The sequence below is a fragment of the Streptopelia decaocto genome (genome assembly GCF_964273445.1).
Source record: "Streptopelia decaocto genome assembly, chromosome: 24".
Classification (NCBI taxonomy): domain Eukaryota; kingdom Metazoa; phylum Chordata; class Aves; order Columbiformes; family Columbidae; genus Streptopelia; species Streptopelia decaocto.
Genome location: NC_138679.1, coordinates 306,247 through 333,340, shown reverse-complemented (window position 1 = coordinate 333,340; position 27,094 = coordinate 306,247). Strand labels below are relative to the sequence as shown.

General features: G+C 62.7%; 3 protein-coding genes across 6 annotated transcripts in view; all 3 read left to right on the top strand.

Moving 5' to 3' along the window:
* Positions 1-3,577: 3,577 nt before the first annotated feature.
* Positions 3,578-12,702, top strand: LOC309449744 (AN1-type zinc finger protein 5-like). 2 transcript variants are annotated; one of them, XR_014185996.1, is made up of 8 exons: positions 3,578-3,701; positions 4,068-4,300; positions 5,378-5,551; positions 6,620-6,713; positions 7,410-7,528; positions 9,388-9,498; positions 10,258-11,494; positions 12,222-12,702. XR_014185996.1 is itself a non-coding variant. In XM_082072092.1 (7 exons), the coding sequence occupies exons 3-7, from the start codon at positions 5,401-5,403 to the stop codon at positions 10,404-10,406; spliced, it is 624 nt and encodes a 207-aa protein (XP_081928218.1). In that variant the 5' UTR covers positions 3,578-3,701; positions 4,068-4,300; positions 5,378-5,400; the 3' UTR covers positions 10,407-12,702. The 2 variants fall into 2 exon arrangements, 1 of the variants encoding a protein (XP_081928218.1); XM_082072092.1 differs by having other exon boundaries at positions 10,258-12,702.
* Positions 12,703-13,509: 807 nt separating this feature from the next.
* Positions 13,510-19,589, top strand: ABHD17A (abhydrolase domain containing 17A, depalmitoylase). Of its 2 annotated transcripts, XR_014185994.1 has the most exons (6): positions 13,510-13,629; positions 15,424-15,900; positions 17,111-17,305; positions 17,583-17,762; positions 18,650-19,015; positions 19,137-19,589. XR_014185994.1 is itself a non-coding variant. In XM_082072051.1 (5 exons), the coding sequence occupies exons 2-5, from the start codon at positions 15,587-15,589 to the stop codon at positions 18,873-18,875; spliced, it is 915 nt and encodes a 304-aa protein (XP_081928177.1). In that variant the 5' UTR covers positions 13,510-13,629; positions 15,424-15,586; the 3' UTR covers positions 18,876-19,589. The 2 variants fall into 2 exon arrangements, 1 of the variants encoding a protein (XP_081928177.1); XM_082072051.1 differs by having other exon boundaries at positions 18,650-19,589.
* Positions 19,590-24,990: 5,401 nt separating this feature from the next.
* The window catches only part of REXO1 (RNA exonuclease 1 homolog), a 30,183-nt gene continuing 28,079 nt past the window's right edge, over positions 24,991-27,094 (top strand). For both annotated transcript variants that reach the window (XM_082071856.1, XM_082071855.1), the window contains exon 1: positions 24,991-25,285. In XM_082071856.1, the coding sequence (XP_081927982.1) occupies positions 25,105-25,285 (181 nt within the window). In that variant the 5' untranslated portion in view covers positions 24,991-25,104. The remainder of the gene's footprint in view (positions 25,286-27,094) is intronic.

The following is a 27,094-nucleotide window of genomic DNA, read 5'->3' as shown; positions in this document are numbered from 1 at the left end:
GGGAGGGGACGGCGGCTGGGACGGGGCGTCGGGTCTCGGGTCCTGCTCCTCCCCGGGGACGGGAGGAGCTGGGCAGGGTGAGGGGCTCCTGAGCTGCAGGAGGAGGGGGCTGGTTGGGGCTCCTGCCATTGCCAGATTCATAGAATCATGGAATAACAGAATCATTTTGGTTGGAAGAGACCCTCAGGATCATCGAGTCCAACCGTGACCCGACTGGCACTAAACCACTTCCCTAAGAACCTTGTCTATGTCTTTTAATCCCCTCCGGGGATGGCGACTCCACCGCTTCCCTGGGCAGCCTGTTCCACAGCTTCACCACCCTCTCCGTGAAGGATTTTTTCCTAATATCCAAGCTAAACCTCCATGGTTTTCCACTTAAACTCCTTCCCAGGTGATACAACCTGAGCCCAGACACTCTCCTTCCTCCCCACCGCTCTGGGAGCATCTTCTGGAGACGCTGCTCGGACACCGGGTGGCACAGCCCCTGGGGACAGCATGGGGCGGATCTGGGCTCTGCTCACCCAGGGATTCATCCTGCCTTTGTGTTTTTCTCTGGGAGCGGAGGCGTCCGACCCTCCCAGTGCTGGAAATCAGACGCAGAGCTCGCTCACGTCTCAAGGGCATTGCCTGTGCGCGACCCACATCACTGCACTGGGCCACGACACACAGCTCGAGGTGGGGGCTGGGCCTTGCTGGCATCTTTGGTGCTCACAAAATGTCGCTCGCCAGTGACGGGATGTAAATAGTGTAACTCAGAGCTGTGTGACCCCAGCGCTGCTCCTGCCAGAGCATAGGAGATGAAATACCGGCCGGGCCGGTGTCCAGCGGGTGTGGGGAGAGCCGGGGCCGGCGGGCTGGACCCAGCCCTGCGCGCTGGGGCAGCAGGAGGGGCGGCGATGTGGGGAGGAAACAGTGCCCAGAGGACCCCGACGGTGAGAAACCGGCCAGGTTCCCGCGGCTCCGTCTCCCGTCCGGGTGCGCGCCCGGCAGCGCCCAGAGCCCCCACCCTGGGCGGCGCAGCGCAGCCAGATGGACGCGCATCTCGGCTGCGCAGGAAACCAGGCAGCGGAGCGGCTGGGAGATCAGCTCCGCGGGGAAAACAAGCCCAGCAGGCGCTGAGGACGCCTGCGCAGCGGCGCGTGTGTCCCTGCATGCACACGCGTGTGTCCCTGCATGCACACGCGTGTGTCCCTGCATGCACACGCGTGTGCCGCCGCAGAGCGCCTGCGTGCGCACAGATGAGCGAACCCGCGTCTGGCCTCGGAGGGGCAGGCAGGGTATTGGAAATGTGTCCTCATCCTTTAATTGCGCTGCTTTGGTAACAGCGATAATTGGCTGGAAATCAATACTGGTTTGCTCCTGTTTCTCCCCCAGCGCCGCTGTCCCCGCTGCACGGCTGCCGTTAGTGGGGTGACATTTGAATGCTCAGCCACAGCCCTTGGGCACCCCGGGCAGAGAAGATGCTTGGAGAGGGCCGATGCAGGCGGGCAGAGGTGGAGGCAGCTCCCCCTCCGCTGCCACAGCTCAAGGACAGATGGACACGATGCTCCAGCAGCACATCTTGGTGCTGTGGGAGGGACAGCGGTGGGTGACAGCAGCAGTTCTGGTGACAAGGGAGAGTGGAGCAGGGAAGGGACAAACCCAGGTTGTGTCGGCCAGCAGCTCCCTCCAGCTTTGGCTCTGAAAATGTTATCAGAGCATCACGGGAAAATGAGCCTGGATAGCGCTGGAGCTCAGCCCGCCCTGCGCTCAGCACCCACCGCCGCCCTCGCCCCGTCCTTGTCCCCCTGGCACAGCGGCCCCTGCTCCTGCCGGGATCCGGGAGCCCGTGAAGTCAGGTACCTCCTGGGCTCCTTCCAGCCGCCCTGGCAGAGCAGCCCCTGCGCTGCAGCTCGGCTGCTGGGGGCTCTGGCCCCAAAAACGCTGCGCTGACCCCCCACCCGCTCTGCTGGGCTCGGTAAAGCCAAGGTGCTTGGGGACAGGGCAGTAGCACTGGGGAACACACGGAGAGCCCCGGGGGGACAGGGGCACCCCAGGCTGGTGGCCCCAAGGCCCCTGCTCCGCGTTCGCCAGGTGACCCTCGTTAGCCAGGTGACCCTCGTTGGCCAGGTGACCCTCGTTAGCCAGGTGACCCTCGTTCGCCAGGTGACCCTCGTTCGCCAGGTGACCCTCGTTCGCCAAGTGGGGCTGCAGTGCCGCAGAGGGACCGCTCGGGTCTGCAGGGCTGCCGGGGGGTGCCCGGGACGGTGAAGGGGCTTCGGGTGGGGGGGGGTCCCCCCGTGTGGGACCTTCCGTGGGGGGCTGGTGCCACCTGGTGGCCACAGCCCGGGCTGGGCGGCTGTCGCCGGCGGTGGCCACGGTAAATGTGTGGCTGGGGATGCTCCGGGGACGTCTGGGGGGGCGGGGGTGCTCGGGGCCGGGGTGCCCAGCCTCTCGGTTGAGTCTATTTCCCACGCTGGCTGCCACAAATAAATCAAACTGCACCAACCAGGATCATCTGGTCCAACCTTTCTTAGCAAAGGCACCACCTGGGCAAGATGGCCCAGCATCATCTTAAAAGCAGGCAATGTTGGGAAAAATGCGATCACAGAATCATCCTGGTTGGAAAAGCCCCTCAAGATCATGGAGTCCAACCATAACGCACCCTGTCCCTGCCCCATGTCCTGAGAACCTCATGTCCGTCTGTCCAGCCCTCCAGGGCTGGTGACTCCAGCACTGCCCTGGGCAGCCTGTTCAATGCCCCACAGCCCTTTGGGGGAGAAACTGTTCCCAGATCCAACCTCAACCTCCCCTGGGCAACTTGAGGCCGTTTCCTCTGCTCCTGGCGCTTGTTCCTGGGGAGATTATAAAAAGAAGCCCAAACCCATCACCGGGGGCTGGGAGAAGAGCGTCACCACCAGCTGTCCCCCCATAGCTGGGGTGGGGGGAGAGCGTTGCCCCCTCTCCTGCAGTGCCCGTAGATGGGGATGTCCCCAGTCCTCTGCCCTATAGCTGGAGTCCCGCCAGTGTCTCAGCCCCTGTAGCAGGCGGGAAGGTCCTATAGCCCGGGTCTGTGTCCCAGCCCCTATAGCGGGGGCTCCCAGATCCCCTCCCTGTAGTGGAGTCCGGCTGCGTCCCACCCCTTATACACACAGGGGTCTCAGCCCCCGCAGCTACAGTCGGGGCACACCTACACCCTGCCCGTACAGCCCGGTGAATCGCAAATATACCCACACCTGTACCCAGCACCTATAGCCAAGGGGGTCTCAGCCCCTTCCTCTGCAGTCAAGGGGGTTTACAACCCCACCCCTACAGCCAGAGCTCACCCACACCGCAGCCCCCTCCCCTACAGCCAGAGCTCACCCACACCGCAGCCCCCTCCCCTACAGCCAGAGCTCACCCACACCGCTGCCCCCTCCCCTACAGCCAGAGCTCACCCACACCGCAGCCCCCTCCCCTACAGCCAGAGCTCACCCACACCGCAGCCCCCCCCCTACCGCCGGGCTCAGCCGCACCCCAGCCCCACACCGGCCTCCCCGCCAGCGGCTGCGGGCGGCGGCCCCGACCCGCCCGGCCGGGCCTCCCCGGGGGAGGGCGCTCGGGGGCCGCGGTCCCGCCGGCAGCGCCGCCATGTTTCCCGGCAGCCCGCCCTGTTCGCCGCCAGCCTGAGCTCCCGGCGGCCGGCCCGGCCCGGCCCGGCCCGCCGGCCGCCTCCGCCGCCGGTGAGTGGGGCCCGGCGGCCCGGCCCGCCCGCCGCCGCGCAGGCCGCAGAGCCTCGGCCTCGATTTCCACCGCGGGCGGGGAGCGGGGCGCGGGGCCCGGCCGCGGGGGGGGGCACGGGGAGACGCGGCCTACGACCGGGAAGCGGCCGGGGCAGCTCGGCCGGGGGCGGCGGGGCGGGCGCGGGGCCGGCGCTTTCCCTGGCCGGGGGTTGCCGCTCCGGTGCGGGGGCAGAGCGGCGGGAGAGGGAGCGGGTCTCCCCCGGTTCTCCGTTTCAGCTGCTGGCGGTGCGGCCGTGTGCCGCCCGGGCTGGCGGCCGAGGGACAGCCGAGCTCGCCCGTCACCGCGGTCTCGCCCTCTCCCCGCAGGGACGCTCGGCGTTCGAAGCAGCTCGGAAGGCTCGTCCGTGCGCGGTTCCCGCGCGGATCCGGCCGGTCTGACCCGCGCGGGGCGGCTGCGGGCGCAGGAGGGGCCGGGCGGGGAGGATTCCCGGCCTGGGATGGGAGCGCTGGCCTGAGCTCTGCACGGGGAGCGGGAGCGGTTCGTATCGCCCAGCTGAGGACAAGGATCCACTTCACCCCGCGGGAGCGCTCCTGGGAGGGTAACTATTGCTTGTTCCTGTTGTTTTATTCCCTTGGCTGAGCCGGTTCTGTAGCAGTGTGATGGGAGGCTGCGGAGCGGGGGGTGCTCTGTGCGTCTGCCGTGCTGGGAGCGGGGATCGCTGCCGGGGCCTCCGGGCAGCGGCACCGCGGCCTGTGCGGGCGCTGGAGCTGCGGGCGCTGGAGCTGCGGGCGCTGGAGCTGCGGGCGCTGGAGCTGCGGGCGCCTCCGCCTGTCTCCGCCGCAGCGGGGCCGCGGCGCCGCACGCAGCTCCATCCCCGCTTGTTGTTGCGGGGAGGTATTGTTCGTGGTTCTGGGTTAAGGGTGCAGCGCAGCTTGGCTGTGTAAGTGCTGGAAGGGGCCGGTTCCTGGGTCTGGAGGCAACTGCATGTGATCCAGAAAGAAATTATTAAGATTAATTTTAAAAGTAGGTTTCGCTGTGTCTGCTGTTTCGCCCAGGAAGGTGTTCCAGAATCGCATCCTACTGTTGGAAAGAAACCTTATTCTTATTTCCAGCCTGACTATGTTAACATTGCCCTTATCTACCAGCATAATTTGGGAAATACATGTGCATCAAAGCTGAGGTTTAGGGGGTTCTTTTTGCATCATTTATATCATCTTCCTGAGAACTAAAAAACTAAAACAGGCTTGAAATTAAAACAAACACTGCTAAGTGCAAAATGTAGCTAATTGTGCTGGCCGCTCGAGTGGCATTCTTTGTTCCGCTGTTTGCAGGAGCCGCTCGCCGCGCTGCGATCGCACTTCTTGTTATGCTGGAGCGGGTCGTTCAGGTCTTTCCCCGGGCCTCAGGGAGCCCTGTGGTGCGAGGAGGGGCTGCGGGAGCCGTTCTTCGGTGTTCTAGGCCGGCTCTGGGCGGCTGAGCCCAGAATGGCTCCAGGACCTGCATCCCGGGGCTGCTTTACAAGCCCTGGGCACCCCTTGCTCCAGGGACGTCATCGCGTTGTGCACGTGCAGGAACCGGACTCTCGGGATCCTTTGTGCTCCTTCCTGGTCGGCTGCGGTACAGTGAGCGAGCGCTCCGGCCCTAACAGCGGTGCCATTTCTGTTCCTGTTTGTAGCCCGGGGCCTTGGAGCAGCGAGGATGGCTCAGGAGACGAACCAGACGCAGGTGCCTCTGCTGTGTACCACGGGCTGCGGATTTTACGGCAGCCCCCGCACCAACGGGATGTGCTCCGTTTGCTATAAGGAGTTCCTGCAGAGGCAGCAGAGCAGTGACCGGATAAGTCCCCCAGGTAGAGGATTTTTCCTGAGAAGTCTTGTCTTCCGTGGGTGCCTGGCTGCCGACGGTGCTGAGCGGCCGGGACAGAGCGTGGCCCTGGTGCTGGCCACCGGCAGGTTTACTCCCTCCTGGAAAACTCCTGTTTTTCCCTTTCCATGCAGACCTGGGTCTCTAAACCGGGGGCCGCAACCGCTGAGCACTTCTGTTCCCTCTGAAGGGGTCAGTTGTTCTCTTCTCAGTCCTGGCGGCTTGTGCAGCCCCGGCCCAGTCAGCACCTCCCAGGGAACTGTGAAACTTCACTTGCGCTGACACTGCCCTGAATTTTTAGCTATTACCTGCTCCGTGATAGATCCCTGAAACGAACTTTATTTGGGAAGAATTTGGCCTTTTGGGTTTGCATAATTTTTTTAACAGGGCTGACAATCAAAAGCAATTAAATAAAAGATTTGTTTCTTGCAGCTAAACAGAGCTGACACGTCCCCGAGCTGGGAGGCAGCTCGCTGCGCAGAGAGGACGCTTTGCCATCATTAGCAGGATTTTCTTTTGCTGAGAGTTTGTGCAGATGCCCCGTGTATAGGCTTTGCAATACTGCTGGGAAATTCCTTCTAGAGAGCTTTTCCAGTTTTGTTCCTGAGTGTAATAATGGCTTTGCCCACCCAAAATACATATTGGGAACACAGAGGGTTTTTCTAAAGACCCTGACTTAGAACCTCGGCTGGCATAAACCAACATGCCTCTGTTGAAGCCGGTTCCTTTCAGCAGATGAGGATCTGGTTCTTACACCTTGGAGAGGCTGCAGAGTAATGTTGGGTTCAAGGTAACTGCGGCACTTTCATTTATAGTGATAGGAGAATATCTGTGCTGATGCACAGTTTGCCTTGCAATGCTGAGGAAGAGAAGAGGAGTCAAAGAATGGTGGAGGTGTCATGGGCGACTGAAGTCAGATTTTACCTGCCCAGCTCCTGACAGGAGAGTGAAGCCTGCTGAACGTGCTCACCCTGCTGTCTCCTTGCCCGTCGAGCACCCCAGGAACTTGCTGATATTTTTAACGGTCTGCCGAGACTCTGATCTTGTTTTGTAGCATCCAGTGGTCCCAGCAGCAGCCCCATGGCTTCGGATGCAGCTGCGGGGCAGCGCGCCGAGGGAGACGCCGTGCCCGAGGATGCCAAGGCCAGGTAGGGGCAGGGGCTGCGGGGTGGGGTGGATCTACAGCCGTGCCAAAAACCAGCCCTGGGACACAAGGGTGGGCTCTAACCCCTCATATGGCCAAGGGGATCTGTAAAGCGGGCTGGATTGTGAGCCTGGCTTGTCTGGAAGACTGAGATGATGATGACTGATGAGTAGAGTCAGGTACCGGAGGGTCGGTTGTAAATTAAAACCTGTAGTAAGCGAAGTGGTGTCCTGGTTCAATTGGAGCTGGTGCAGCTCGTCTGTCACCGGCTGTGTTAAGCTGGTTTTAACGCAGTCCTGAGCGAGAGCACCTGGCGATGATCCTGTCTGGAAGCTGCAGCGCTGGGACTGGGGACCTTGGTCATGTTTGATAGGAAGGAAGGCAGCGTTGCCTTGAGCTCTACAGTCCTGACTCATAACTCTGTTTTCCTGTCCCTGTGCTTCTTTGGATGGGCTGTTGACTTGGCTTTGAGATATAATTGGGTGGAAAAGGAAACTGAGGTCATCAGAGATTTGTTCCATTTATGTCTATGAAGAATGTTGATCCCAAATCTCAAGGGGAATTGGCCTGTTGTACTCCCGGGTTACCTCTGAGTATAACAAAATGAACTTTATGGGCTGAAGATCTCTCCCACATCACTGCTGATCAAAAGAAAACACTTGTGTTTGCTCTCTGGTTTGTTTGTTGCGCTTGCTCCCAGTGGGCAGACCCCTGTGACTCATCAGATGACGGCCATGAGCATATCTAGAGATGAGAACGGCGGCGAGACAGAAGAATCGATCAAGACTGAAGAAGCTTCATCAGCATCTTCCTCATCAGGTAGATGATCTGGCCTTTGCATGAGTCTGAATGACACCGATCCCACAAATGGGTTTGAGCAGCAAGTACAATACTGGCTGGTGACTCCGGGGGTGGTTGTCACCTCCCGGCACTGAGGGCTCACCTGGCAGGAGAATCGTAGAGTCACAGAATAATTTTGGTTGGAAGAGATCCTCACGATCATGGAGTCCAACCATAACCCACCCCAGCGCTGCCCCATGTCCCGAGAACCTCGTCTGTGCGCCTTTTAAACCTGCAGGGATGGTGACTGCACCACTGCCCTGTTCCAGGGCAGCCTGTTCCAATGCCCCACAGCCCTTTGGGGAAGAAATTGTTCCTGATGTTCAATCTGAACCTCCCCTGGTGCAACTTGAGGCCTTTCCTCTTGTCCTGTCGCTTGTTCCTTGGGAGACCAAACCCCTCCGTGCTCCATCTTCCTTTCAGGCGGTTGCAGACAGAGCACAGGGGAGGAGAGGGAGCGCTGTGCCTGCGGGCAGGCGACAGAGATTGCGCTGTGGGCTGAGGAGCTGCCACCCTCGCTCGCTGGCAGGAGGATCATCTGCCGTGACGCTTATCCTGGCGCGTGGCAGCGAGCCCGGCGAGTCCCACGGGCTGCTGCGCGGCTCTTGGCCGCGGGCCCCCGCCAGCTCTCGAGGGAGGGAAGCAGCACCCAGCGGAGTCCTGGGAGAGAGGAGCCGTGTTTGAGAGGGTGCCCGGGGGCAGCTGCCGGCCTGGTCGTTGTCACCCTGTGTGACAGGAGCCAGACCTGCCCCTGGGAGGGAGCGCTAATGCTGTCGCCTTGCTTGCAAAGTGGGTTCTGTGAAGTGATGGAGGAGCACGGGTGTCGTTCCTGCGGTTGACGAGTTACAGGGTGAGCTGGTGTGTTGCAGCGGAGCTGCGAACAGGTGACGCTGCATCGGAGACACCCTCCTGCAGTTCAGCACATGTTTTGCATTCCAAGCTGAAACAAAACCCAAAAAAGAGGCTGTAGTCACTGCACATGCACGTGCATTTTGGGTTTGGTGATCCCTTGCAGCCCAGGAGAACATTTACAACAGGCAAGTGAGAGACTGTCTGGTGAGAGAGAGGCCTGAAGGAGCCACCCCTTTCTTCTGATCGTGGGATTTTTAGGAAGCTGTTCAGGGTCAGCTCCAGGAAGCTTCCTCTGCCCCCTTTGCCCCGCGGCCCGCACTGCAGGTACGTGTCTGCCGGCAGCTGCAGCTCCTCTAGCCTGCTTAGGTGCCCTCGGAAATCCTGCTGAGCGTCAGTGACCTTTAACAATCTGACTTTCCGAGCTTGGTTTTCCTTTTGGTAGATTAGAGACAGTGCTGAGTATCTGTACAAAGCATTCCGAGACCTACATACGAGGGACACTTACGTAAGAGTCAGCAAAAATAATTAGTAGTACTTACAGGGGGTTAACTAGGTTTTTTTTTGCCTGCAAAGATTAACTCTGGGCTCAGCTGTGCAGTGGAGTTACTGTACGTCAGCTAAGCCGCAGTGACTATCCAGACACTTGCTTAACCTATGGCGAGCGCCAGGTAATTCCTTTTCTCAGCAGGAGCTAAATGGCATCACGTTACCTTATATCTGGTTTAGCTAAACCATAACATTTCCTTTGTGTCTCTGAGTCTTGGACTTAAGAAATTTGAGACAGAGAGAACACGTGAGGCTGTGTGAGGTGTCGATCTCTGTGGAACAAGGCGAGTCTCACAGTTCGGGCTGTGCCAGCCGGGCAGCGTGCACACAGGTGTCTGCACGAATCCAGAATCGGCAGGGCCTCAAGCAACTGCTGTAATAAAACAAATGTGCTGTTCAGTTTATCAAGAAGGGTAACAAAACTCTTTCTTCTGTTTCAGGTGCGCTGCTTGAAATATCCCAGAACACAGCTGAGGTCAAGACAGCTTCAGAAAAACCGAAACAGAAGAAGAATCGCTGTTTCACTTGCCGGAAGAAGATAGGGCTGACTGGTGAGACCGGGCTGCGGGGAGAACCTGCCTGTGGCACAAATGCTCTGCTGTCACAGCCATGCGAACAGACCTCGTGCTCTGATACTGCCTGGGTTTGGAGGGCTCGTAATAAGGTGTTCGTGGCCTTTACAGCCTGTAGTTGGAAAGACGGGAAAGGAAAGAGTCAATGGGGAGCTGAGCTGCTGTCCCGCAGCGAACCCTCTCCTGCCTTGGTTTCCCAGAGGGTGTTGATAACGGTAGCACTTCTGAACAGCATTGTCTCCAGCTGAAGTGACTAAATTATGAATTTTGAAGCCTAAATAGCTCGAAAGTGATCTTAACAAGGTGCAGGTTTTGCTGCTCGCTGGTCAGTGCAGATGCCGCTGCGTGACGCCGGGCTGGCCGAGGGCTCGGCTCAGCGCAGGCTGCCTGCTCTGCTCGCTGCCGGGCAGCCCGGGCTGGATTAGCAATCTGGCGCTCAGCACTCCCCGGCATGTCCCTCGTCCCTGGGGAGCGCAGGGAGCAGCTGCTCTGGGAGCGTTTCCCACCGCGGTGACAGCTGGGGCAGCCCAGAGCGCGCGTGTGCTCACGGGAGCGGCCGAGCCGGTAGAGAGCCATCCGTGTCATCCCCCACACCGAGACTGCTCGGTCCCTCCGCTCACCCTCTTTCTGCATTCACGGAGCTTCCTGGCCTGGCAGGAAGGAGCGGGGGCCCTGCTGCCTTTCCGTCCGGCTGGACGGGGACTAACGCGGCTTTGTCTCTGCTCTTCCTCCCTTCAGGCTTCGACTGCCGCTGCGGGAACCTGTTCTGCGCCATCCACCGGTACTCCGACATGCACGCCTGCCCCTACGACTACAAGGCAGAAGCCGCCGAGAAGATCCGTAAGGAAAACCCCATCGTTATCGCTGAGAAGATCCAGAAGTTGTGAAGGGGGTTGAGCAGCTTGAACTGCAGCCAGGTCGCCTGGTGCTCCTCTCCTTCCTCCCAGCCGTCCTCCTCTTCCTCCCAGCCCCGTTGGGTGTGACGGGGACTCCAGCACACACACAAACCAGCGCCCGGACGCGGGGACTCCTCGCACCCCTTTGGCTGACAGTTGTTGTTCCTCCCCTCCCTTCCTGCCTGTCCAACAGCCACAGCTCCGCTGATCTGATCTCCACCAGCTTCCCAAGGGAAAAAGGACCATCCTGCCCTGCCGCGCCGTGTCGAGACCTTGGGACTTGTCTTCTGCTGGGGCGGTTTGGGCAGCCTGGCTCTGCCGCGCAGCCTTTCCCTTCGCCGGCAGCTCCGAGTCCGTGAGCCGCTCCGGAGCTGCCGCTGCAGCCCGTGAGCTGCCGCTGGCCTCTGTTCCCTCCGCTGCACCGTCCCTTTGCGGCGGGTGTCACACCGGGAGCTGGGGCGTCCCGGCAGCAAGGCTGCTCTCTGCCCCCCGAGAGCTGTTTGCTCTCAGATGCAGAAAAGGGGATTCTGTAGTTTTAATGCCCCCAACGCCCCTCCCCTCCCTTTGAGACGCTGTTGTTGAAGCACCGGTCTAGTTAAGCAGCACAGCACCGGCACAGTAAAGTTATTTTGTGGCTTGAAGCGACGTAAATGTGCTCCAGCCGCAGGTCAGGACGCTAGGAGGGTACCGCTCTGCCTGCCAGGGTCACCAGGGTCACAGGGTAGCACTCTGCTGTCCCCAGGGTCACCTCTGCAGCACCCTCCGGTGATTCACTGACCCCGAGTAACCGCTGGCCACTCCCCAGGCGAGGTTTGGTGTAACCCCGCGGTGTCTGCACCTCTCCGCTCCTGCCTTCTGCCTTACACCCTTCCTTCTCATCAGGGTTGTGCACAGAGCTCAGATCGCCAAACCTCCGCGTCCTTTCCTGTCCCTGATATTTGGTGAGAACCTTTCTCCCCTAAGGAGCCCACGGGCTCGGGAAGCCCACCCAACCCCCCGCCTCGCTGCTTTTCCCTGTGGGCCAGATCCCCAGGAGATGCTCCGCAATCTGGATACAGGGACCTGGGGCACGGGGAAAGGTATGTGGAGGGTTGCAGGGGGTGCAGAAAATCACAAGGAGGATGCGGGGTGCCCAGAAGCACAGGTGGGGGCCTTCAGAAAAGCCCTTGGGGAGCCCTGGGGAGAAGGGAGAGTCCTGCAGGACTCGTGGCGTTCTCAGGAGGGCTCTGAGGTGCAAGGGAAGGCAAAAGGAGAGCTTTGGGGAGTACTGAACGTGCTCAGAGGACTCGAGCACCGCAAAACGCACCTGGAAGACTCTGAGGCCCAGGTGGAGGGCTCTGGGTGCAGGGAAAGCCAAGTGCCAGGCTCCGTGCACTGCAGGAAAACCCCGGGGAGGACTCTGGGGCTGTTAGGAAGGAAAACGTGGGGCTCAGGCATGTGGCACAAGGCAGGCGGGGTCTCCTGGGGGTGCCAAAGCCGCCTCTGCAGTGCGCAGGGTCTGTGCCCATCCCGGGGCTCTCCTCTCTTCCCTGGGAATGCCAGCAGCGCGGCCGCAGCCGTGGGGCTCCCGGAGATCCCACAAACACGGAAATCCTGGGAGAGAAGCAGCGGCCTCTGCCCCGCTTCGGCTGCCCCACGCCGGGGAGGCGCTGCCCTGGGTGCAAGGGCGTTGGAGAGCGGAGCCGCAGGGGCTAAACAAGCAGCCGGGGGAATCGCGGCAGCTCCTTCCACGTGTAGTTTCCACCCTTGTTCTGTCCCAGTGCTTGTGTGGGATTATTACGGAGGTTTAGCTTTTCCCGATTTCAGCCAAAGCCGTGTGCCCTGCGGCAGGAACCGTCGTACCGCGTCGCCGGGAGGATACGGACCTCCAACACGATGCAAATCCACCGCCAGCACGGAGCAGAGGGAGTCTGGCTCTCACCAGCCTTTTCCTCAGGTTTTCCCTTCTGTGTCACATCAGAGCACGCGAGTGAACGTACATTTTAGTGCCGGGATGCGCTGGGGCGTAAGCGCCGTGCCGATGGGCCTGGCAAGGTTGGGTTTTGCGATGGAGGTTTCCGCTGAGCACGAGCTGTCACTCTCGGGGAGAAGCCGTGAGAAGTTGTGACCCCCCCTCACCTTGGCACGGAGGTCGTGGGCCCCTGGCGTGGGGAAGCAGCTCCCACGATGTGACGGAAAGCCCATGCGGCGAAAGGGCGGCCACCTGCTTCTCCATCACGTACCTTTTCCCTTTTATTTCCTTCTCTCTTCGGAAGTGTAAATATTAATACAGTCTAGTTTGCTTGGATGCTGTGGACAGTTCGTTATAGAATCATAGAATCATTTTGGTTGGAAAAGCCCCTCAAGATCATGGAGTGCAACTGTTCTCCAGCCCTGTCCCTGCCCATGTCCTGAGAACCTCGTGTCCGTCTGTCCAGCCCTCCAGGGCTGGTGACTCCAGCACTGCCCTGGGCAGCCTGTTCAATGCCCCACAGCCCTTTGGGGAAGAAACTGTTCCCAGATCCAACCTCAATCTCCCCTGGGCAACTTGAGGCCGTTTCCTCTGCTCCTGGCGCTTGTTCCTGGGGAGCAGCGCCCGACCCCTCCGCGCTGCCGCGGTGCGGGTGCCACACGCCACACCGGCTCCCGCGGGCTCGGCGCCGGCTGCTCTGGGCTCCGTGCTGCAGTTTCCCCACGGCCGTATGGTGCCGATGGGTCAGAAGCGCCTCACTCCCAGTTGCTCTTCCTCCCACCCCAACACGCAGGCTGGGTCGTGGGGTCACGTCTGGCACCCCCAGGCCCCGGGGGACCAGGTTCCCCGCTCGGTGGCGGAGCTGCTTTCTCCACCCGTGTTTGCAGGGCTGGAGAGGGACCCCACGGTGACCTTAGGTCCCACCCGGGCCCTCGGCCCAGGCCCACGCCCCCCCCGCCCCGTGTCTGTTTTGGGGAATCCAGGCTGAGTTTGGCATCTAGATTTAGGGGGGTGGGTGGAAATATCCTGGCCACGCGTGGGCTCATCCCCCGTCCCTCGCCGCGGGCGCCCGGCAGCCATGAGGCGAGCAGGCCGCGCCGTTGCCCTGGCAACGGGGGCGGGGAGATGTCGTCACTTCCTGGAGATGAGGGGGCGGGCCCAAGGGGCCGCCGTGTAGCGCCGCCCCCGCCCCGGAGGCCGCAGCGGCTGCTCCGTCCCTTCGGCAGCCCGAGCGCGGGGGACCGGCCGGCCGAGCATGTCCAGGTACGGGGGACACGGGCCTGTTCCGGCCGGGAGGGGACAGACACACCCGTGGGTGCTGGGGGGGCGAGTGACGGGGGGGGGCGCCCACGCCGGTGAGTAGGAAGGTCCCACCGGTCGGGGGGGGCATGGGGCGGCCCACACGGGTCGGTGTGCGGGGGGAACACACGGGCCCGTGGCGGGAAGGAGCCGGTCCGAGTGTGTGTGGGGAGGCCCACGCGGGGGGCGCACTGTGTGTGCGTGTGTGTGTGTGTGTGTGTGCGTGTGTGTGTGTGTGTGTGTGTGTGTGTAAGTGTGTGTGTGTGTGTGCGCGCTGGAGGCCCTACACGGGTCAGTGGGGGTGGGGCTTCCCACAGCAGACACTGGGGGCGCCCACGCTGGTGGCGGGGCCCACGCGGTGTGTGTGTGTGGGGGCACCCACTGGTCAGCGTGGGGATCCACATGGGTCAGTGTGTGGGGGGGAAGGGGGGCACCCACTGGGAGTCCCACATTATCGGGGTGTGTGTGGAGGGGGGTCCCACACGGGCCAGTGTGTGGGGGCCCACGCTGGTCAGCAGGCACGGGGCCTCCCCACACCAGCCTGCGTGGGGGTGCCCCTCGCGATCAGTGTGTGTGGGGCGGGGGGTCCTGTGCCTGGCGGGGAGGGGGCGACACTGGTCCTTTGGGTGTGGGGGGGTCCCACGGGGTGGGTGAGTGGGTGCAGGGTGGGTCCCCGCTCTGGCTGTGGGGTGGGTGTTTGTGTGGGGGGGTTTGGTCCCCACACCTGCTGTGGGGTGAGGGCAGGAGGGGGTGCTGCCCGCGGGGCGCGTGTCCCAGCCGGGGCTGGTGACACATGTGTGAGCCGTGACCCGTGGGGCGAGCGTGGCACGAGGGGTGAGCTGTGGCACGCGGGACAAGCCGTGACACGCACGGCAGGTGTGACACACGGGGCAAGCGTGACTGTGGCGCCCGTGCCGTGGGCCCTGCCGGCCCCGGCCTGCCCAGCCCAGCCCAGCCCCGCCGTGCCGGTGCCGGTGCGGCCGCCGTTCGCCCTCGTCCAGCGCGGCGCGTGCGGCCCCGCCGGCGCGTGGGGCGACAAACCCGGGGCAGGACGAGGCCGTGGGTGAGCGCCGGCCCTGGCACCGCTGTGCGTGGTCACCCACATTCAGCCCTCAGACCCAAGCCCAGCGCCAGGGCCTGCGGTGGGGCCGGGGCGCGGGATCCCTTCGGCTGAACATTTGGGCACGACTGGGTGCCTGCCTTCCCCTCCCAGCGGGGCGGGCGCCTCTCCCCTCCACCCTTTCCTCCCCTTTCGCAGCCCTCCCAGGCAGATGCGGCGCATTCCTGGGGCTGTGGGCTGGCTGACATTCCTCAGCGAGCCTGTGCCCAAACTTGCAGGAAATAGTTGCTTTTTTTTTTCCCCCTTTCTCTCCCCCTCCCCTTTTTCTTCTGGGCTCGGTGCTCCCACCATACACCCGTGCCGGCATTGGGGGCTTCTCGGGGGCTGTGGCCTTTGTACCCCCACCATGAGGCTGTTGTGTGTGGTTCCGCGCCCGTGTCCTCACGTCCCTGGCGTGGGCCGGCGCGGGGGCGGCGCTGTGCGGCGTGGGGGTGCGTGGGAAGTGCTGAAGGGGGCTGGTTTCTGGTTTCTGGGGGGTGCGGGGGCTGCGAGCAAGGGGTGTGTGTGTTGGAAGGGGATGATGCTCCCCTTGGCGCAGGGGTCGGGGTGCGTGTTCTGGGGTGCTGGGGGGTGCGTTTGTCCCCGGCCGTGGGTCACACGTGTCGGGGGCGTCTGTGAAAGCTCTGACCTGCCCGCAGGCCCCCGCTGCTGCCCGCAGCCGGACGGATGGCGGTCGCCCCAGCGCCGGCCCGCGGTGAACTGCCGGCAGCGGCCGCGCCGAGGGCCGGCTGAGGACGGGCCCCTGTGCCGCTGGGATCCTCCCTCGCTCCGGGCACGGCCGCGTTGCGCCTCGCCGCCGTCATGAACGGGCTGTCCGTCAGCCAGCTCTGCTGCCTCTTCTGCTGCCCGCCCTGCCCCAGCCGCATCGCCGCCAAGCTGGCCTTCCTGCCGCCGGAGCCCACCTACGCCGTGGTGCCCGAGCCGGAGCCCGTGGGCAGCACCAGCACCAGCTCCCTGCGCGGCGGTGCCGCGGGCCGCTGGAAGCTGCACTTGAAGGACCGGGCGGATTTCCAGTACTCCCAGCGGGAGCTGGACAACATCGAGGTGTTCGTCACCAAAAGCAGCCGAGGGAACCGTGTCGGCTGCATGTACGTCCGCTGCGTGCCCGGCGCCAGGTGAGTCGCCGCGGGCGGGTGGACCCTCCTGCTGCGCTGGCGGCCACGGTGCCGTCCTGTCCCCTCCCCTCCCCCAGCCCTGTGCCACCTCCCTGTCCCAGCCTGACCTGGCGCTCGCTGCAGCCGCGGCTGTGCCGCGGGGTTTGGAGGGATCCCGTGGGGCGGCGAGCTCGGCTCCCAGGACCGGTCTGGCTTGTGGCTGCAGCCGGGAACCGGGTTAAATAGGGAGCAGAGACAAAGCCGAAGGCTGTGGGGATGTGGGGATTCCCCTGGCTGTCCCACAGGTCCCCCCGACGTCACACCAGGATGTAACGCCCCGGTTGTGAACCAAACGTCTGTGCAAGGCTCCTGGTGAGCACCGGGGCTCTGTGCCGGCCGCTTGTCCGTGGCCCCGGTCCCGTGGTGACCATGGGGATGGCCCTGTGCTGGCCAGGAGACACCCGCGATGAACTCGGTCTGCATATCTAATGGTATTTCCTGGTGCATTTGATTCCTCAAGAGCGATGGGAGCGAAAGCCAGGGGGAGTTTAGGCACAACCCGCTGCTGGTCGCTGCTGCGGGTTCATGAACTGGGAAACGGGAGGAGGGCGCTGGGGTGTGGGACAGAGACCCCCGACCTGTGTCTGGGTGCGCGGGGACAGTGTGGGGACAGGAGGGGACTGGGCGGCTGCTCCCTGAGCTGGTGACACGGTGAGGGGGTTCATGTCGCTCCTCCCTCCCTCCGGCAGAATAGAGCCAAGCTTCCATCGATGCGCTATTAGTGTTAATTTTTATGATTAACATTGTTTTTCCCCTTATGGTGGAAATTTCTTGTGCCTTGTCACTCCCACAATTCACTTCTCTCCCAGCGTCTGGTGTCTTGCCAGACTCAGGGGAGAAAAAAACCCGCTGTCAGAATTCTTACTTAAAATCCCCGTTGGGCAAACAGCCCCAAATCCTGAGCTTTTTACCAAAAATAGACTAAAAAACTCGAACAGAATCATCCAGCCTTTGGGCTGCCCGTATCTGCTGGGCGCGAGCCCCCGGCCCGGCTGGTGGCGGGGGTCTGGTGGTCCCTGGGGCTGGACCGGGGTGTCGCGGGGAGGTGGCCGGAGGGTTGTCTGCCCTGCCCTGGCTCAGCGGTCCCCGAGCCGCCGGGGGGGCTGGGCAGCGTGGCGGCACCGCGGCCGAGTCCCCGTGAACCCACCGTGCCCACCTCCCGGTGCTGCAGGTACACGGTGCTCTTCTCGCACGGCAACGCCGTGGACCTGGGGCAGATGAGCAGCTTCTACATCGGGCTGGGCACCCGCATCAACTGCAACATCTTCTCCTACGACTACTCGGGCTACGGCGTGAGCACGGGCAAGCCCTCGGAGAGGAACCTCTACTCCGACATTGACGCCGCGTGGCAGGCGCTGCGGACGCGGTGAGCGGGGCGGGAGGGAGGTCCAGGAAAACCCCGGCAAACAGGAAATATCCAGAGAGGGAACCCGGGGCTGCTCGGAACGGGAGGGGGCGGCCGGGAAGCAGCTGCAGGAGGAGCAGGGGGACCCAGGGGGCCAGGGAGCCGCAGCGTGTGACCTGCCTGGGGACGCTGGCACAAGCTCCTGGTTGGCCTGTTCCCCCGCTGTGGCCAGAGCAGGGTGACCCCTGGGCGATGTGGCGCTGGTACTTGGGTGCTGAGCTGCCTTCTCCTTCCCCAGGTACGGGATCAGCCCCGAGAACATTATTTTATATGGACAAAGCATCGGCACAGTGCCCACGGTTGACCTGGCCTCCCGCTACGAGTGCGCTGCCATCGTGCTCCACTCCCCGCTCACCTCCGGCATGAGAGTCGCCTTCCCCGAGACCAAGAAGACCTACTGGTTCGATGCCTTCCCCAAGTGAGTGGCCTGAGAAGGGAGCGGGGACAGGGCTTGGCTCTGCAGGGACAGCGCGAGCTCAGCCCTGTCCTGGACACCAGCCCTGGCCACGAAGAGGGGTTGTGGGGACAACTAGACCTGTTGCCCATGACAGGCTTAAACGTGCCCATCTGCATCCTCCTGCCTTGCGTTTGGTCCCCTCTGGGGAATCATAAATCCCCCGGGGGTCACCGTGTCCCCTCCTGAGGTCCGTGCCATGTGTGCACCCCATGTCCCCTGGTGGTGTCACCTCCCGGCCATCCTGACCCAGTGTGCCATTAGCTTTGGGGCTGTGCCACCGGCCCCTTCTCAGGGTGTTCCTGGGACCCTTCTTTCCCTAGAGGGAAATTTATTGGGCTTCTTTCCCCCTCTGCAGAGGGCGGGGGCAGCACTGATGGGGACAAGCTCTTGCTTCGCCTGTTCCTTGCAGCCAGGCCGGTGGGGCCTGAGGGACAGTCCCCAGGGACGGTCCCCGAGGCGGAAGCCGTGGCTGGGAGCCACCAGCCCATGCTCTGTGTCCCGATGGCCTCGCGCGGCCTTTGGGGCCGGGCTGAGAACAGCCGAGCTTCCACTCCTCAAAGCCCAGCCCAGCTGATCCCGGCTCAGGAAGGGCCTGGGCTCACACTGTCCTGCCGGGGTTCCCCGGGGCCATTGTAACCGCTGGCTGGTCCTCGTCTGTCACGCGGGGGAGGTGTTGTCCTGGAGCTCGTCCTTGGCGAAGCTCCCTGTCCCAAGCTCTGCTGTGATCAAAGAGCATTCCCAGTCCCCCTCCCCGAGGGGCTGTGTTTCGGGGGCAGGAGGAATGGGGGTGCCTCAGTCCCTATACTCACCCCTCCCTCTCCTCTCTCCCCCACCCACCTTCTTGGCAGCATCGAGAAGATCTCCAAAATCACCTCTCCTGTCCTCATCATCCACGGCACGGAGGACGAAGTCATCGACTTCTCCCACGGCCTGGCGCTCTTCGAACGCTGCCCCAAGGCCGTGGAGCCGCTGTGGGTGGACGGGGCCGGGCACAATGACATTGAACTCTACAGCCAGTACCTCGAGCGCCTTCGGAAGTTCATCTCCCAGGAGCTGGCCAGCCAACGCAACTAGCCGGGGGCCGGGCAGGGGCTTTCCGCTCACGTCTCCGCTTCTCCCGGTGTCTCTCCCCGGTCTCTGCTGCTGCAGGGGCAGCAAGTTTGTGCAGCCTCAGCCCCAGGCTCAGCAGAGGGCAGGAGGCCGTGGAGCGACCGGTGCGTTTCTTCTTGGGCATGGCACAACTGTCCCCCCCGATTGCGGTGTCAGCCCCGGCGCTGCCGGCACTGCCGGCCAGGCTGGCGAGAGATGGCAGCTCCCTCCTTCCCCCCTCCGCAGAAAGACGAGAGCCCACCCTCTTGATGGCGAATCCTTGGCTTCGGACGTGCCCTCGTCCCCTCTCCTAAACCAGCGAAGCCCGGAATTCCCCCCAGCTGCTCTGACTACAGCAATAAGGCGAGTTGGAGGGGGCTGGGGGTCCGGCCCCCTCCCCGGCAGCGCTGTGGGGCAGGACAGAGGTGGCGGTTCCTGCTCCGCACGGAGCTTTCCCGGGAGCGGCTCTGGCGGCCGCGGGTGCCTGGGGGGTGTCCCGTGGCTCAGGCGGAGCCGTGTCCCCAAGGGGAGTTTGGGGATACGCGGAGGAGCTGCCCCGTCCCACCCCCAGCCCGGCCCTGCTCGGCCTCCTCAGAGCCCCCGTGTTCAGGTCACCCCTGGAAACGTCCTCCATGCCGCTCGCTCGGGACACAGGGCGAGGAAGCCGAGCACCCAATAAAGAGCAGCGGTTGAACGTTTTGCCCGTGTGTGCCCTGTCCCTGTCGCCAGCCCGGGGGGACCAGCCCCGGCCCTGGTGGCGTCCGGCCCATCAGCTGAGCTGCGCTTGGCCGGGTCCCCAGCGCTTGTCGCCCTCGGGGACGGGGCAGCCGCGGCGCCAGCACACGGGGAAGGAGCTGTTGGTCCCCCGGGGACATGGCTGCAGAGGTCTGTCCCTCCCGATCGGAGGGACAAAGCCCCCGCTGCCACTTCCCAGGCCCGTGGGGACCCTCGTGGGGCTCCCAGGCGCTGGTCCCCGCTCTGTGTCCCTGTCACCCCCGTGTCGCCTCCTCCCTGGCGCGAGGCTGTGGGGCCCGGTGGCTCATGTGAGGAGCGATAATCTCCTTAGGCGGCTCCGGGGGGGCTCGGGGGCCTCGTGCTGGGGTCTGGCTGCGGCCCCACGCTCAGAACCCTCCAACGCGCCTATTGTTTGGGGTGGGGGCCACGGGGGAGCCGAGGTGGGGGCACGGGACCCCCTGCTCCCCACACACCCCTCACCTCCCCCCGGGTGCTCCAGCTGGGGAGCGGGGACCCTGGCTTGGGAGGATTTGGGTGTGGGGGCTCTGGGTGTTCTCCCCATTTTCCGGGGGGCGTTTGCATGTCTGGCCTCTCCCTGAGCATCCCCCCAGCCCTCCCCCCAAATCCTGGGTGATTTTAGAGCTTTTAGGTGATCTTAGAGCCTTTATCTCCCATGTGCGCTGGCAGCCGAAGTCAGCGCGGTCACCCAGCTCCGCTCCCCCCGGCCCCGATTAGCGAGGCTGGAGCAGCCCCCAGCACCCTAATCCCGGCACAGAGACGTTTTGTTTGCACCGAGGGGTATTTTTATCCTCTTACTGCCGCCTGTTTCCTGTTGAGCTGCGGATGCTTTATCTGCGTGGCGGCGGGACGTCTCGGAGCTGGTGGTTGGGTTCAGGGAATGGCGGGGCCGCTTCAGTTTGTGTTTGCTGTGCCTGAGTTTAAAAAAAGGTGAAAGGACAGGAAGGTTCAGCCTGCTCCCCAGAATTTACACTGAGCACTGACCCTGGCGAGAGCCGCAGGGTCCCCAAAACGCACGAGCCAGACCTGCCCCGGGGTCCCGTGCACACAGTCGGTGTCCCCTCGGTCCCCATCACCCCTCCCCTGGGTCCCCATCCTTGGGGCCACACTGGGCCGTGAGCCACCGGATGGCACTTGTGTCCCCACTGGCAGTGCGTGTATCTGCATTTTTGTGTGTGTGTCTGCGTGTGTCTGCGTGTATCTGCATTTTTGTGTGTGTGTCTGCGTGTGTCTGCGTGTGTCTGCGTGTCTATTCCGTGTGCATCTGTGTGTATCTCTGTGTCTGTACCTGTGTTTGTGTGTATTCACATGTACCTGTGTATGTCTGCGCGTTTCTGCACGTCTGTGTGTGTGTATGTGTGTCTGTGTATGTCTGCGTGTCTGTCTGTGCGTGTCTGTGTGTGTGTCTGTGTGTCAGTGTGTGTATGTATGTCTGTGTATGTCTGCGTGTGTCTGTGTGCACCCGTGTGTGCCCGTGTCTGTGTGTGTGTGTCTGTGTCAGTGTGTGTGTCTGTGTCAGTGTGTGTGTCTGTGTGTGTGTGTATGTCTGTGTGTCTGTGTGCACCCGCGTGTGCCCGTGTCTGTGTCAGTGTGTGTCAGTGTGTGTCAGTGTGTGTCAGTGTGTGTCTGTGTGTGTCTGTGTATGTGTGTGTATGTCTGTGTGTCTGTGTGCACCCGCGTGTGCCCGTGTCTGTGTCAGTGTGTGTATGTCTGTGTGTGTCTGTGTGTGTCTGTGTGTGTCTGTGTGTGTCTGTGTGTGTCTGTGTGTGTGTATGTCTGTGTGTCTGTGTGCACCCGCGTGTGCCCGTGCCTGTGTGCGTGTACCGCTGTGTATCTGCACGTGTTTGCGTGTACTCGCGTGTATCCGCGTGTGCCTGCGTGTGAAGGCAGCACAGGGGGACAAGTGGATGTCAGGGACCGCAGAGGGGACACGGGCAGAGCCGCGACGTGGGTCCGGCCGGGCCCGGGGACGCTGAGCTCACTGGGTGACCAGCCAAGAGGGGTTTAAGTCCCTTTTGGGGCATAAATGAGGCTTTTGATGAGCGGGGCCTGTGTGTCGCAGTCATGAGACCCCGTTCACAGGCCGAGCTCAGTCATGGGATCCAGGAAAACTGAATTAAACTGTCTTAAGGAGCTTTTTTCTGAGCTCTGCGCTGGTTTTCCACGTGCTCGTCATATGAACAGAGATGGTATAAAAGGGCAGAGGGGAAGGAGCCCGTCGGTGGTCGGGCCGGGAGAGGGGTGCGGGTGGGGGGCAAAGACGGACGGGCCGGGCAGAGCGGAGGACGCGCTGGAGCAGGTGAGCGGGGCAGCGCCGGGGCCGGATGGGGACGGGGGACACGGGGACAGGGGGCGGGGGGAGCAGGGTGGGCGGCGGGATGGGCCCATCCGGACGGGTGCTGTGCACACCCTGGCACAGCCGTGCACACGCGTGTCCATGTGCACACGTGTGGGTGTGCACACACACCTCTGCCCCTTTTTGGTGCCGAACCTGCAGCTTTGCGCCCCCAAACCCACATGCTCACCGACCCTGTTTCCCTGAAAATAAGACCTACCCTGAAAATAAGCCCCGGCATGATTTTTCAGGGTTTCTGAGGATGCTTGGAATATAAGCCCTACTCTGAAAATAAGCCCTAGCTACGGTTCCTTAAAAAAGTCAATTTACATAGTGTCCAGGCAGCGATCCGTGTGAAAAGGTGAGCACCTTCTGGAGCAAAAGTTCTGTCAGTCCCTGTTTTATTTTCAGGGAATCAGGTACAATCCCTGGAAGAAGCCGGAACTGCCCGAGCGCGGCCCTGCTCGCACCCGCACCCCAGACGGTGCTGGGGCCGGGGGTCGCACCGGGGGTCACACCGGGGGTCACACCGCGAGTCACACCGCGAGTCACACTGGGGGTCACTCGGGGGGTCGCACCGGGGGGGTCGCACCGGGGGTCCCTGGGCTGGTTTTCACCTCGGGTTGGGCCCCCAGCGCCCTCCCCTCCTGGCTCACGTCTCTCGTCCGCAGGCCGCCCGGCGGGAGGAGGCGCCCGCGGCCCCTGCCCCCTGTGAGCTTCCCTTTGTCATCCTATGCCTGAGCCATGGCCGAGGCTGGGATGGTGAAGGGAGGCCCACGGGCTGCCACAGCCCCGATGCCACCGCGCCAGGACGGCACCTGCGGGACCAGCACCCGGGGCCCTGGGGAGCAACCTTGGGGGGCTGGAGCACCCTGGGGGGCTTGGGAGCATTCTTGGGATCTGGAGCATCTCTTAGGGGGCTGTGGGCATGCTTGGAGGGCCAGAGCATCCCCTTGTGGGGCTGGAGCATCCTGGGTGGCTGGGAGAATCCTGGGGGGCTCGAGCATCCTGGGGGACTGGGAGCATCCTGGGGGGCTGGAGCAGCCTGGGGGCTGGAACATCCCGGGGGACTGGGAGCATCCTGGGGACTGGGAGCATCCTGGGGGCTGGAGCATCCTGGGGGCTGGAGCATCCTCCGGGGCTGCTGACACCCCGCAGGCCGGGGCTGGGACGCAGCGGCCAGGCCGTCGCCCCAGGATGTCAGAGGGGTTTCGGGGGTCATGGAGCAGCCCTGGCCATGGGGGCCGGGGGGCGAGTGGGGACAGCAGGGATGGAAGCGGCCTCCCACGGGACGTGGAGCATGGGCGGGGGTGCCAGGGGGCACCACCCCTGCACCGAACAGCCCCCGGGCGAAGAGACGAGCCTGCGCGGGGACGTTGGCACCTCGTGCGGGGACAGCAGGGACAGCAGGGACAGCAGGACGCTCCACGGCCGCAGAGGAGACCTGAGCGCCCGCCACGGGGGCAGGAGCTGGCTCGGGGGTGTCATTTGCAGCGGTGTGAACCGGGAGCAGGGCCTGCGGGGCCGGACGCTCCTCACACCAGCGTTGGGCTGGCTTCCCTTGTTTAGTTTTGGCTTTTTCCCCCCCAAACCTGCCAATTTCAGGCAATTTTTCCACGTGGGTCCTCCAGATGTGGACAGAAATGGTTTATTTGATATTATTTTATTTTGCCAGCTTGTGAGTTTCGTAGGTGTAGGGCGAGAATCACAAGGAAGGGAAATAACATTGTTCGACGTGTCTGCACATGTGGTATTTCCAGAGCTCTCTCTGTTACAGCTGAAGTTACATGAAATAGATTTATCTATATAATAAAGGTAAAGATGCTTTACTTTTCCAGGAGGGGAAAGAGCAGCGCACTCGGCCGGCACCCGCGGGAGCGCCCGGTGCCCGTGGCGTCCGCCGGGGGTGACGGTTTCCCGGGGCCTCCTCCTTTTTAAAGCTCTTCACTGATCACTGGGTTTCCGGGGCCGGCGGCTGTGGGGGCGTCGCTGTCCCCGTCCCGCGGGGCGGCGGGCGGGAGGCGGCAGGGTCGTCGCCTTGTTCTGGTGCCCTATCTGAAAATAAAGGGTGTTTTTTAAGACTACTGTGAAACGGGACTTTGTGATCTTTCCTTGGGGACGAGGACGGTTCTCCTCGTGCTCCGCCATCGCGCTGGCTCCCCACGCTGCCCCAGCGCTCCCCACCTCTGCTTTCACAAGCGATGAGGTTTCCCAGATCAGCTCTTCTCTCTGGGCTGGGGCTTCTGGCTCCATTTAATGAGGTTTCTCCTCGGAGTGCTTGGGAGCTTGGAGCCAGGGGGGTCGGGCTCTGCTCCCCAGGAACAAGCGCCAGGAGCAGAGGAAACGGCCTCAAGTTGCGCCAGGGGAGGTTGAGGTTGGATCTGGGAACAGTTTCTTCCCCAAAGGGCTGTGGGGCATTGAACAGGCTGCCCAGGGCAGTGCTGGAGTCACCATCCCTGGAGGGCTGGACAGACGGACAGGAGGTTCTCAGGACACGGGCAGTGCCGGGTGGGTTATGGTTGGACTCGATGAGCTTGAGGGGCTTTTCCAGCCAAAAGGATTCTGTGATTGTGCGACACTCGACGCCGTCTGCTGCAAACTGTCACACGCCCCTTGTGCCTCAGTCAATGGTGACCGGCCTCCAGCCCCGAGGGTTTATCGCCCTGCGGCCGCGAGCCCCGGGACCGCCGCAGCCCGTCCCAGGGAGCGCCCCCCGTCCCCAGCCCCGCGTCCCCAGCCCCCCGTCCCGAGCCCCCCGTCCCCAGCCCCGCGTCCCGAGCCCCCGTCCCCAGCCCCCCGTCCCCAGCCCCGCGCCCCGAGCCCGGGGGATGAGGGCGGGAGCAGCGGGGCGGCCCCGCCGGGCGCTCTGACCGCGGGCGCCCCCCTGCGGCCGCCGTGTCCCACCCACCGCCCGCTCCCTCGGCCCCGCCCCGCGCTCCGCTCAGGCGCGCGGCGGGCAGCCCTGTGCGGGCAGCGGCGTCTCGCGGGGGCCTCGCCGCCGGGCCTGGCGGTTCCAAGATGGCGGCGGCGCCGTTGGAGTGAGGCGGAGTGAGGCGGGAGCCGCCCGCGTCTCCTCTCCCCTTTCCCCGCGTCCCCGGCCCCGCGCCCCGCCCCGCAGCCGGCGGGATGCTGAGATCCACCGGTTACTTCCGCGGCATCGACTGCCCCTTCCTCACCGGCGGGGGCCCGGGCGGGGGCCTGCCGTGCCGCAGGCCCTACTGCCACTTCCGGCACCCCCCGGCGGCGGCGGCGCGGTGCGGAGCGTCCGGCGGGCCCGGCGCGGGGGCCGCGCTCGGCCACGGCGCAGGTACGGCCCGGTGCCTCCTCCCTTCCCGGCTCTCCCCGTCCCGGGGGTGGCTGTTCCCTCCCCGGCGCGGCCGGCCCGTGTCCCGCACGCCTCCCTCCCTTCAGCGTCCCTCTGACTCCAAATCCCGTTGCTCCCGGGGCTCCGGTGTTGCCCCCCGGCCCCTCTGCAGTGGGATGAACCCACTGGCGCTGTCAGTGATGCTTAACTTAGTAAGTGCCTGAAGTCTATGACCTTTATTTGTGTTGTTTTGCTGTTAATTGCTGAGTTTTGGTGTCATCGGCATCATCCAGGTGGGCAGGGGGGTCCCTCTCACACTGAGCTCATGTTTGCTCCTGCTCAGCCCTGCCTGGGCTCCAGGCCCGTGGTTGTCACCTTTTGTCTCTAAAGCAGGGTCTGAAGGGCGAGACGGGTGTTTCCTCACCATTGCCATCGTTTGGATCCCTCCGTTGTCTGATGCGGAGGCTGTGGACCGGCAGCTCGGCGCTCATCCCTTTCTTTGTCCCTCCAGGCGCCCCAGCTCCCGTGCAGTGAGGTGTCAGAGCGTCTTTTGAGCCTCTGCTGGGAGCTGCTGAGCCATCCGAGCCCGTCAGGAGGTGCCTGGTCTGGAGGTGACGCGTCCCCTCCCCGGGAGGGACTTGAGCAAGGTCTGGAGCGCTGCCAGGGCTCTCACATGAAGCCCGGCCACAAAACAGATAGGGAGCCATTGTTCTCCATTCTCCCAGCAGCTCTTGTCATTTTACTTACATTATTTGCCAATCTGCTTATTTTACTTGGAGAGAAAAGCCTTCGTTCTTTTCCCGGGTAGAATGCTGCTCGCTTTCTTTTTGCTAAAGCTGAGTTTAGCTGTGCTTGCTGGGCTGCCTGGTCTCTAACCTGAAGCAGAAGTTGTCAAAGCACAGCTTGTCGTGCTGCCTCTCGCCCCCGGCTGGTTCCGCACCTGCTCCCACCCCTTTCCCAAATTTTTGGCATCTAAGCCATGGCACGACCGTCATAACCAAGGATCCGTGAATTCTGCTCCAGCTTGGTGTTGGGCTTCAGCTATTTATTTTAATGATTATTTCGATTGAGAAATGGGAAATGAGTGATGAATCTGCTGTAAAATGACGAATTTTCGAAAGATCTTCGGCAGGGTTCTAATTTCTGTAGAAAACAGAAGATGCTTTTGCAGTTATTGTTTAAGTTATGCTGGGCTTAGTCTCATCTGGAGGGTCCAGGCTGAAGCGCTCCTGTGTTTCCTCTGTCCGAAGCTGGTCTAGGATGGATTTGAGACTTACACTAGAGGGTGTAGTAGTTCAGCAACCATCTTCCTGAGCGCAGGTTCTCAATCCAGCGCAAGTTCCTCCCTGCCGGTGGGACTGCCTGTCTTGTTCTGGAGTAGCCTCATAACAGCGCACTTGGGCATATTTGACCCATTTAATCATGTCACTCGATAAATAATTTTTAAAAGCTTTTTTTTTTTGCCAGAGCAGGTGGGTCCCACACCAAGAGCTGCAGTGCAGATCTGTGCTTTGGGATAGCGCCTAGAAAACAGGACAACATCTGAAGAATCCACTTGCTAATTATATTGATTCAAGGCTGACGTGGCTTTGATGTTTTTGGGTCACGGCAGGACTGGCAGTAACCCCACAAACTTCTTCTGTAGCCTTGAAAGTAGCTTTTGCAAACTGGGGAGTGGGGGAAGAGGCCGTGGGCGCGTCAGACGGGGCAGCGAGGAGGGGACGGGAGGGCTCAGTGAGACGCAGCCCCGTTCCCTCATCCAGGCTGCTCACACGCTCGTAATAGACGGTTCTTATTTCTCACACAGTCTCT

Bases quoted from the DNA above. Each gene is read 5' to 3' on its own strand.
- LOC309449744 (XM_082072092.1), top strand. From the start codon at position 5,401: ATGGCTCAGGAGACGAACCAGACGCAGGTGCCTCTGCTGTGTACCACG. The intron at 5,552-6,619 runs GTAGAGGATTTT...CTTGTTTTGTAG, and splicing joins TGACCGGATAAGTCCCCCAG to CATCCAGTGGTCCCAGCAGC. The intron at 7,529-9,387 runs GTAGATGATCTG...CTTCTGTTTCAG, and splicing joins ATCAGCATCTTCCTCATCAG to GTGCGCTGCTTGAAATATCC.
- ABHD17A (XM_082072051.1), top strand. From the start codon at position 15,587: ATGAACGGGCTGTCCGTCAGCCAGCTCTGCTGCCTCTTCTGCTGCCCG. The intron at 15,901-17,110 runs GTGAGTCGCCGC...CCGGTGCTGCAG, and splicing joins CGCTGCGTGCCCGGCGCCAG to GTACACGGTGCTCTTCTCGC. The intron at 17,306-17,582 runs GTGAGCGGGGCG...CTCCTTCCCCAG, and splicing joins TGGCAGGCGCTGCGGACGCG to GTACGGGATCAGCCCCGAGA.